Consider the following 11,321-nt stretch of genomic DNA (forward strand, 5'->3'; position numbering starts at 1 on the left):
ATCCAATATATGTATGTAGCATGAAAATATATTTTATGATGAACCAGATAAAACTGGTTTGGTATGACAGATATATATATATATAATTTGAAACCGGGGGAGGGGTAATCAATGGCTGGTCCATGGTGCAGTCATAATGCAACATGAAACCAAAGCTGAATTGGTCTCGATGGACTGACCACAGAAGGTACTGCACTACCGTTCATGGTGGGGAAAATCAATCAAAATAAGCATATACACATAAGGTCCACATCTTTCTCGTGCCGACGGCCGACCGGATACACATAATAAGCAAGCAAGCAAGCAAAATATAAATGAGGCCGATCCCGAACGGGGGTGCGTGCCTCCGTCGTCCTGCGCTTGAGATTGCAGAAGATATCTGCGATCATAGTATCATACATACATACATACATACATACATAGGGATAGGGGACCTGAAGCGTACGGTGCATATAAGCTGGATCCGCGTTGCAGCACACGTCGCGCGCGGTGTGTGTGTGTGTGTGTTAGTAGTGTAATATGTACTACGCGGTAGTGTGTGTGGTATGCATGCAGTACGGAGATATTTTGTTTCTCTGATCGCTCTTTTGAGATACACACACGTACAGTACAGATCGGCAACGGCGCCAACGTAAAAAAGGATCGGATCAGGCAACCGGTACAAGGGAAGGGAAGGGGGTCTGGCGTCGACCGTGGAGGTTAGTCGCCGAGGGGAGGAGGCTTCGTGGAGCGGCGCTACGTAGGTGGTAGTGGGACGCGCCCTCGCTAGAGTAGTAGGATAAGAAATTGGTTGCATCATTGCCTGCGTCGTCAGTACGTTCTCTATCTAGGACCGGGCTGGATTCATATATTAGCCAGCCAGCGTCCGTCCCAATCAGTCGAGTAACATGCACGGCTACTTATTCATTACTAGTATTATTTGTCAATATGCTCCTGCATGATTAAGTAAGCCCGCGACGACGAGTCCGCACACACTCTGCTCCTCATCGGCAGCTGCAAGTTTGGTCGAATGCTGCTAATACATTAATTTGTAATATCCGGGACTTCCCCTGCTGATGTGAGTTTCAGTTTTTCCGAAGAAATTATACCGTTAAAAGCTTTTTGTTACAGATTTTGTAACAAGTTACATTTATTGTGGAAACCCAAGTTAATAGCTTTCAAGAGTATGCTCCCCTTAAAAAAAACTTTTAAGAGTATGCCTATAAACAAGTGAAATTCCAACTTCTTGTTTACGCAAGCATGTACTCAAAAAAGTAAAGTAAAATTTCATGTTCAAACTCATGGAACGACCTTGTCTTCCCTCCAAAGACTAGCCCCCTTTTCTGAAGATATGCAAAAGGCAAATTATGTTTGGCACTCGATAAATATTCAGGTGGGAGAACTACCCCCCGCGTGCGCTCGCGATTCCTTTAAAAAATAAAGCCATCAGTAATTTCTTATCTCATACAACTCATGAATTTGTTTTTGGACTTGGGGATTTTAGGTGCTTATAGAACACCATTACCTCTATAACATATATACTTTTCTTTTGAACTTTTGGGATCTTTACAAAGTCAAGATTATAGGAGGTGAATCTTTTTGAAATCTAATTTTGAGCATTAATCTAAAAGATCTATGGTTACATTGATATGAAAATACTAGTATTATTTAATTCTTTGCTGAATCTTTCTAATTTTGAATCTGATATTGTACCATGTAATCTATATATTGTTGGACTAATTGGTGGTCAAACTGAAAATCTTATGCACCGCACTACACATAAATCAGCAAAGAAAGTGAGGTTTTTATAAATGACACAAGCACCACTACTCTGCATTAACCATGGACTTTCTTGTTTTGTTTTTGTTTTTGTCTATGCTAGTTTGTTAATCATGGACTTGACTTAACCCCGATGCTGCTATACATGACAATCAATGCAGACTTGCGTCCAAGCGGGTTTGTGTACAGATGCCTAAAATCGGTAGGCTTTTATATCGTTTTCCCTATTAGTATGCCTCTGTCTTCACTAAACTTGATTGCATTATCGGCTAAAGTAGCAATGTCAACTTTGTCATTTTTAATGATCTTAAAAGTTCTAGAGTCAAGTTTTTTGATCGAAATAGGGATCATTCTTCTTCTTGAGCACGACAAGACATTGGTGGGCTTGACGTTGTCGCTGAGTATGACGGAGGTGTAGTAACCCTGCCTAATGAGGGCATGCCTTGGGGGGGGGGGGGGGGGGGGTCAATGAGGAGGTTCTCTTGGAGCTTGAGGTTGGATATGATGTGCTCTCGTTAGCGAGGTTGAGGTGGAAAAAGGTGGGGAAGGCACGCAACAATGTTTGGCGTCATCGTATGTGTGATGTTGCAGGTCACGCGAACCTGACAGGTGAGCCCAAGCTGTCAGAACGGGTAAAAACACCAACCAAGTTCATAAAATAAATCAACCAAATGGGAAGTGCGACATTCTGGCTAAACATGGTAATTGGTGTTCCAGCTCCTCCATCCTAGGCATCTTGTATCGCTTTGATGTTCTGTTTTTGGGCACGTTTGTGTTGCTGCTTCAACATTTATTATTAACTCTTCTCGCGCCTGGATGGTGTATTGCATGAACTTGGTTGGCGTTTTATTTATAAAACAGGTTGAAAACATATTCTGAGGTGTAATAATGCCACATATGTACACGCAAGGACCTTTCATAAGAAGAAAACTAACAAAGGATTAAAACGGAATATATCCGTGTCGTGTGCGGAGCCATTTCGTTTATATGTCTGGACAAGCTGAGAAATGCACTGTTCATGGTGTAGAAAATTCAGTCGGCTCGCCGTTTTCTGAAAATAAAATAAAAGCAGGCCGTGATTGTTTAAAAAAGATGGCACGACGATCGATCGATCAATCAATCAATCAATCAACCAACCATCCAACCCATGCAACGGAAACGGTGGCACTCAGCAAAGCCGAAGCTGAGGTTTACATCAGGCGGCGATGCACGGCCGGCCGTGCTCTGATCCGATCGCAGATCATCAGATCAAGGTTCAGAATCAATCAGGGCTGCCCTCCTGCACGGCAGATTTCAGAAGATACTGCTTACGCAAAAGGGAGCTGAAGCATAGTATGCGAGGCGTACTGTACGAGGGCGGGATCTTTATAGCTGAATTCGCGTCGCATGCATGCAGCACACGTCGCGTGCTCTTCCACCAGCATCTGAGTTTCTCTTGGTGTATCATATCATTACTGTATTGGTATTATTACAGGACCCGTGCGTACGTACGCCGCATGCACTAGTATATCTTCTCTTCTATGGGCAACACGTACGCCGCTGAGTAGCTAGTGTGGTGTACACATGGATATTTTCATTTCGTCCTCCTTTCTTGCTTGAGATCATGAATGTACACGTCGGTGGAGACAAGTAGTAACGGGGGGAGTTGAGGCCTTCTTTGGTTCATAGAATAGAAATGTTGTAGGAATAGAAAAATCATAGAAAGCGAGATGACATGCATCTCAATGTCATCTCAATTTCTATAAAAAAAGAGATGTCATTTGATGCATAGGATAGAGATTTTTTTATTAAAGCCTCTTTTGGTTTGTAGGAATGTCATAGGATTTCTATAGGATATGATTTGTATAGGAAAATTTCCTTTGAGTCCCTTTGGTTTGTAGGAATGGATTCCTATTCGTATATAGGATAGGAATCAATCCTTCACATTTTGGAGGAAAAAAACATTTGGTAAGACTCAATGGAAAAATTTCTATCCTATGCATCAAATGACATCTCTTTCTCTATAGGCATTAAAATGACATTGAGATGTATGTCATCTCACTTCCTATTATTTTCCTATTCCTATAACATTTCTATCCTATGAACCAAAGCATAGGATTTCTATAGGATATGATTTGTATAGAAAAATTTCCTTTGAGTGCCTTTGGTTTGTAGAAATGGATTCCTATTCGTATATAGGATAAGAATCAATCCTTCACATTTTGGAGGAAAAAAAACATTAGATAAGTCTCAATGAAAAAATTTCTATCCTATGCATCAAATGACATCTCTTTCTCTATAGAAATTGAGATGACATTGAGATGTATGTCATCTCACTTCCTATTATTTTCCTATTCCTACAACATTTCTATCCTATGAACCAAAAGAGGCCTGAGTCTTAGCTAATGTTTTTTCTCTCCAAAATGTGAAGGATTGATTCGTATGCTATATAGGAATAGGAATCCATTCCTACAAACCAAAGAGCCTCAAAGAAAATTTTCCTATACAAATCCTATCCTATAAAATTCTATGGCATTCCTACAAATCAAAGGAGGCCTGAGGTTAATTAGTCGCCGAGTGAAGGAGATTTTTAGTGGCAGGGTGGTGTGGCATGCCCGTTGCATCGTTTCACTACTACGTTACGCTTGTCAATATACTCTTCTGTTCCGCAATATAAAAACGTTTTTGACACTATTGCCTCCGTCCTGTTAGTGTAAAAATTATTTTTATATTACGGGACAGAGTAAGTAATAAATAAAGCAGCAAAACAGAGGTTGAGGTCTACATCAGGCGCCGATGCTCTGACCGCAAAGGTCCATTGCCTCCATGGCCGTCCATCCCGCACGGCAGATCGCAGAAGATACTGCTCGCTCGTACGTACAGAAAGGGAGCCGATTCATCAGCATATGCGGGATGCACACGCACCGCACGTACGAGGGGGGAGGTGAGGATCCATAGCTGGATTCGCGTTGCATGCATGCGGCACACATGCATCGCGCGCTCTTCCGCCAGCATTTGAGCTTCTCTTGGGGTGTCATTGGTGTATTATTACACGACACGTACGTACGTACGCCGCATGCAGCAGTGCATGCTCTCTTCTTTTGGCAACACGTACGCGGCTGTGCGGTGTACGGTCCGGAGATATTTTTCTTCCTCCTTTCTTGTTTGAGATCATGCGTGCTGCGTGCATGTGTCCAGTGTGGTCGGTCGAGACGAGTAGTAACAAGAGGAGGAGTTGAGGTTAATTAGTCGCCGAAGGGAGGAGATTTTTTTTCTTGAAAAACAACTTGAACTTTATTCATTTGATGAAATAATGGCTACGTCGTCTATAAGGAGAGTTACAAGATTTCTCATGGGCTTCTCTATCCAATGCCTGGTCATGAAACATTTTGCTAATCTAGCAAGCTCAGGAGCTATTTTATTCGCTTTTCTATTATAATGTTTAAAACTGGTTTGAGAAAAATCATCCGAAGGGAGGAGACTTGGTGGGAGACGAGTAGTATGCCCGCTGCATCATTCCACTAGTACGTTATTATGCTTGGTGATTACAAAATTAAGCGACCAAAACCTGCGATGATTTATTTGTATGCCAGACTAATTGCAAGTCAAAGCGAAATCTTATGCCAGGCGCGCACAAAAATCATCCGAGGACGTGGTGTTTTTCTCTCTCTTATAAGGCAAATGGCACAGGCACCCCTACCCCTCATTAAGGCATTAGGACTTTGAAGCTCCGTTTTGTGATTTGGCGTACGTTTGTAAGTTTGTTAATTGTTTATGGACTTGACCAACCGCGATCGATCGATGCTGCTGCCACGCAGGAACGGGTCGCGGTGGTACCATTATATAAAACCCAACTGCTATGCCGGAAATGATATATAGTATTACTCCCTTCGATTCATATTAATTGTCGATGACTTAGTCGCACAGACAATATAACTACTGTAAAAACAGCAAAATAGAGGGTACAAACTGCAATTCGCTCTTTTTCTTTCTCCTTTGTTATTTGAGATCAAGTGCAGATCGGTCGAGAGGAGTAACAATTCACACAAAAAAGTACGTACTCGTAAAAGGAGGTTAGTCGCCGAGGGGAGGATACTTGGTGGCAGGGCAGTATGCATGCGGTCAGTTGAAAAAACTCGCTGCATCATCTCACTGCGTGCGTCGTCACGTACGTACGTACGTACGCTCTCTGAGACCGGATTAATTAGGCAGTCAGCCAGCCAAGAAGGCTCGCTCACATGCGCCGCGGCTACGTTACGTACTGGTGATTAAATTAAGCAAAACCAGCGACGAGCTCTGGGCTCGCGGCGCGCCGCGCGCGAACGCTGTCCGCGGATGGCGACCCCAGCCGCAGCCCACAGGGTGGAGATGCCACCGCTCTACGCCCTCCGATTTACGATTAATTAAAGTACACTACTCTCTCCGATTCAAAATACATCGTAGTTTTGAACTAATGTTAGTTCAAATTTTTTTTGCGGAAAATGTTAGTTCAATCTTAACTTAAAGTTGCGGCACTTATTATGGATCGGCGGGGGTGATCGTTTGCCAAAGTGAAATCTTACACAGGTTGAACATTGTAGACAACACACAAGATCATCGTTAACCATGGACCTTTTATATTCCATGTTTCTGCGCGTAAGACTAGACTCTGCTAATCATGCATGGACCCGACCCGCCGCGATGCCGCCAGTGCTAGCTAGACATGGCGAAGAACAAGTCCCCATCGTACTGCCACCATATAAAACCCCAACTACTGTGCTGGGAATATTAGTACCACCAGATAAATTATCTGATTATCAGGCGTCTACCTTCGGTTCGTTCGCGGCACAAAGCTAGAGTAGCCTGCTTGTTTAATCCAATCGTCCACGTCCGAGCTGATGAACTTTCATGCGAAACGACGGGGCCCGGCCGGTTGATTAGATTAACCAAATCGCCACCCCTCTCGCTCGCTAGCTCAATCATTTCGGCAGGCCCATAAAATAAAATACAACCCGGCTTAAACAAATGGGATTGCGTTTACCGACCTGTGGTGGGGCGATGGGGTTTCCGCCTTAAACAAATCGTCTTTGGACTTTTGTACCGCATCAAAGCACTATTTTAATATAGCTAAAACTTTTTATCGCTGAACCAGCAGGCAGCTGGATGCATTAGAGAATGGAAAAGAAATCTGCGCTGCGCTGCAGTGGCTGTTCGTTTGGTATATATGCTCTCTCCCTCGCTTAACCCTGTCGCTACTGCTGGTTTAGCGGTGGTTGGATGGATCTCAACTAACAGCAACCCGAACAGGGGTGGTGGGTAGGCGCCCTGCTGGATCAGCGTATGGTAACCCATTTTTGTAGTCCCTTCTTCTCTTCTTTTCCCCCCATAGGAGTACTAACTAATAAGCAGGGACAGATCACCGGCACAAGTAAAATAAGAAATGCTATGATGCCGTTCAAGATCATCCTCACATTTTTCGTGGCAGGCTATGGAATGGAATTCATGCTTTCCTCTTGAAGAGAAAAGTGAGATCCAAATTTTACTTTATTCTCCAGCTTAGTTCCCTCTACTTTTCCGAACGGGAGTGGTTCGAGTTTCTGTTGCCCAATAGGGCGCGTGTACGGTGTACACCCAATCTTTCGAAAAGAGAAGAAAAAAATAGGCCGTGTACCCTACTGTGCTGTATCACTTCCAAGTAAATGGAACGGGGCGAGGAGCCTTTTGATCTACGTATTTTCATTATAGATTTATTTGATACAAACAAAACAAGTATATTAGCATCACATTTCTCGTGCACTCCTCTACAAAACAAGTATAGCACTATTGTCACGTCTTGGGCCCAAGGTGCATGAATTGTTAGGCCAAAAAACCCAAACAGCGAGCTACGCACTATTGTCATGTCTAACACCTGCACGTTGCTGCTCCGTTGAAGTGTTGATCAAACCGAGATCAAGACTTGCAATGCACGGGTTTGGCCGTTGCCCAAACAGTAGTAAGAGTACAACTTTGCGATGCAAGAACCGAGGCAAGGCTACTACTGGACATTACTCTGCAAACTACTCCACTTCATGACCTACCCTAACCTAACTAGCTTAACTTTCTGTCAGAGATGCCTTAGCATGACTCGACAAAACGTAACAATGAAGCATCCCCACTGTGACAACTAGAGGACGCACGAATCCACTCAGCATTTCAGCACATGAAGCAGCCATGGGTGCAAATGCCTCGTAAGATCCAGAACCTAACATGTCAAAGCACTGCTGAAAAACATGCAAGAACCCCAAGATCTTGAAAAGCGGCCCAGAAAATCTTTCCATAGCTGATGATTAAAGGCAACCCGGACTTCACGTCAAAGTCGATGTGCTTATAGTACGAGAGCATGACCAGCATCGATAGCAAGGTGTTCAACAGCGTCGAATCAACAAGGCGAACAGAGAAGAAAACTCCAGATTCGGCATTAAGTCTACTACAGGGAACGGAACAAAATGATCCAAAAGTGCTACTGTTTGAAACATTTCACTCATCCTCCTGGCTGCGGAGCCTGGCGAGCTTGTTGGTGACCACGACGTCGAGCTGGGCGGCACGCTCCACTATCGCCTTGCGCTTCTGGGTGGACACGTTGTGCGCGATCTCAGCACAGTACGTCCTGTTTGCGGACAGACGATAGTTATTAGCAAAGGCCGCCACTAGATCAGGCACTGAACAGTGAAGACGATAGCTGCAGCTCCCGTAAGCAATCAAGCTTGGTGAGTCTCAAAGACGCATACCTGTTGTGCATCATAAGCAGCTCCAGCTCAGAGACGTTGTGCACCACAAACTTCTTGAACTTGTTGGGCAGGTAGTGCCTCGTCTTCTTGTTAGAACCATATCCAATGTTGGGCATCAAGGTGCATCCCTTGAACTTCCGCCTGACGCGGGAGTCGATACCCTTTGGCCTGCGCCAGCTTTGCTACAAATAAGAGCAGGACAGATGAATTAATAAGGGCTCCCAATTAATTAACGCAATGGATAGCAGCTTCGGCGACTATAGCAAGAGAACTACAGAATGGAGGAAAACAAAGAAGGCATCCAACTATCCAAGCATTCAGTGTACGACAATGGTGATGAAACTATTCATAACAAAACAGAAAAATAGATGAGGTGCGGAGATAATCAATTACTGGATCCTTTATGGCGACTACAGTAATACATAAGCATACAAACATTGCAAAGAAATAACTGAATAAGCCTTTGCAACAAAGTAACTAGAATTAGCACCAACTGCTAGATGGCATATAGTGCAGCATGCAATTTCAGCTAGAAGAGCATGTCCAAATACATACATCATCACCAGAATGGTGAAGACATGATCTGATTGTACATAAATTCTAGGGTATCTGACTTTGCTATCCAAAAGAAATATAGCACAAGTGCCGTGCACACCAGGATAAATCTAAACAAGGATCACGCAGACGCTTGGAGCAAGCAACTGACTGATGCAACAAGCTTCCATGGTATATAATTTTATATGATAATGCTAAATGCAACAGGAATGGACACGCAGACGCTTGGAGCAAGCAACTGACTGATGTAACAAGCTTCCATGGTACAGTATATAAGTTTATATGATCATGCTAAATGCAACAGGAATGCACAGCCCCATTCACAAGGCCACAAGCAACATATAACACAACATATGAAAACAAGCTCTCACGAACAAAAAGGCACAGCTTAAAAGGATATATACAGTATCACAGCACACCATACGAATCCGTGGTGTACACACTGAAGATAAAGAGCATGACTGAATGGCCCCAATGCACTATTACAGTTCGTCGAACATCAAAGCCACCCCCTAGCGTGCTCACTAAACACCAACGACCAGACCCAACTTCGCACTAGAAAATCAACGCGACATGTAAACCAGATCCACGCATCCATGGCAAACGGCTGAGGTCGGGAAACCGGCATGAACCCCACGTGAACAAAGCTAATCCTAAGAATCCATCACAAAAATGGCGCGGCTCTGGAACAGAAGCTAGGGGACTGGCTGGCTAGGGGTCTCACCTTGAGGCCGATGTAGCGGTCGCTGTGCGCCCTCTTGAAGTGCTTCACCCGCTTCTTCACGATCGCCGTCTTCAGGATAGGCACCGCCATCTGCAACGCGCACGGGGGAGGCCAACAGATGGAGGCAGGGGGTGTTAGTTCTCAGGTCGAGACGAGATCGACGGATTCACGCGTCGGCGGCGGGATGGAGGGACGTACCTTGCAAGGCGAGCGGCGGCGGCGGCGGCGGCGATGGGAGGGAGTGTGAGGGGAGGAGGAGTCTAGGTGGTGGGCAACGCGAGAAGAGATAAAACCCTACTGAAGGGTGGGCTCGGACCTGGCATGGTGCCATCTCGCCGATCAAACGGGCCGGGCGTACATTCGGACGAGGCCTGGACGTAAGCCATTTTACGCGTGCATGCTACCGGGCCGCCAAGAATGTGCGTTTTCTCGGACATAACAAATACTCCCCTGCGTTCAAAATTACTTGTCGCGGAAGTGAATAAAAATAGATGATATAGAACTAAAAATCCATCTAGATACATCCATTTCTTCGACAAATATTTCTGGATGGCACCGGCAAAGAAAAAGTACTTCTGGATCGAGTGAGTAGTTTTCAATTAAAGGTGGATTACATTGTGGTTGTTAATCACACCTGGACTATATTTGGATAAGTGTTTGTTTAAACTTGGAAGTGAATACAGACCAAGACTCTGAATTTAGCAGTATAAGAAGGTCCCATCATCTAGCCTCAAATTGCATTGTGAGCGGCACCGGCGATAAGGCAGAGGAATAGAGGGTAGGGCTAAACCCTATATTTTTCTAACATTTTGTTTATATTTTCAAAAATATTTTGAATGCATATATTCCAAAAAACTTAATTTACTTAAAACTTTTAAAAATGTTGACAATGAATTTGAAAAATGTTAATGCATTGTAAAAACATTGTTAGCATAACTTTCATAAATATTGATAGCATTAAAAATATTCGTGACATTTAAAACAACACTCATGGGTTTCAAAAAAATGTACGTGACATTTTTGGAAAATTTCATATAACGTAAAGAAATGTCACATGTTCCAAAAAAGTTCTTCGTATTTCTTTGAAAAAATAAAAAATGTAAATAAAATCTCCTTGTAGTTTAAAAAAGGTTTCATGCCATTAATAAATGTTCAACGTACATTTAGTAAATATTTAGCATGCATTTGAGAAGGTGTACATCATATATTTGAAAATTGTTCAACATGTATCAAAGAAATGTTACGCGTGTGTAAGAAAAATAAACAATGACTGGAAATTTTCATGTGTTAAAACAAAGGAAAAATAAAAATTACCAACAAAAACAAAAGAAAGAAGCAAAAGAAAACCCAAGAAACCGACACTCAAAACAGAAGGAAAAAAAAGAAATACGAAAAAAAAAGTAAGCACTTGGTCTTCCCTTGTTCCGGTCACTCCGTCGGACTCTCGGTCTGTTTTCAGGGACAGCGCGTCCATCTGCCCGGCCTTAGAGCATCTCTAGCCGCACCCCCGAGGGCGTGTCTTTTTCCGCCGGTTCGGTCCATTTTTTGGCCTGGCGATC

At 43.5% G+C, this 11,321-nt stretch overlaps 1 protein-coding gene across 1 annotated transcript; it reads right to left on the minus strand.

Annotated features, from left to right (window-relative positions):
• Nucleotides 1–8,004: 8,004 nt before the first annotated feature.
• On the minus strand, nt 8,005–10,100 carry LOC125509901 (large ribosomal subunit protein eL32z). The gene is made up of 4 exons (XM_048674929.1): nt 9,961–10,100; nt 9,763–9,852; nt 8,484–8,665; nt 8,005–8,362 (listed from the first exon to the last, which is right to left on the minus strand). Exons 2-4 carry the CDS (start codon nt 9,850–9,852, stop codon nt 8,233–8,235), a joined length of 402 nt encoding a protein of 133 aa, XP_048530886.1. The 5' UTR covers nt 9,961–10,100; the 3' UTR covers nt 8,005–8,232.
• Nucleotides 10,101–11,321: the final 1,221 nt, after the last annotated feature.

The sequence above is a fragment of the Triticum urartu genome, chromosome 5A (genome assembly GCF_056163025.1).
Source record: "Triticum urartu cultivar PI428250 chromosome 5A, HENAU_Tu73, whole genome shotgun sequence".
NCBI classification, from domain to species: domain Eukaryota; kingdom Viridiplantae; phylum Streptophyta; class Magnoliopsida; order Poales; family Poaceae; genus Triticum; species Triticum urartu.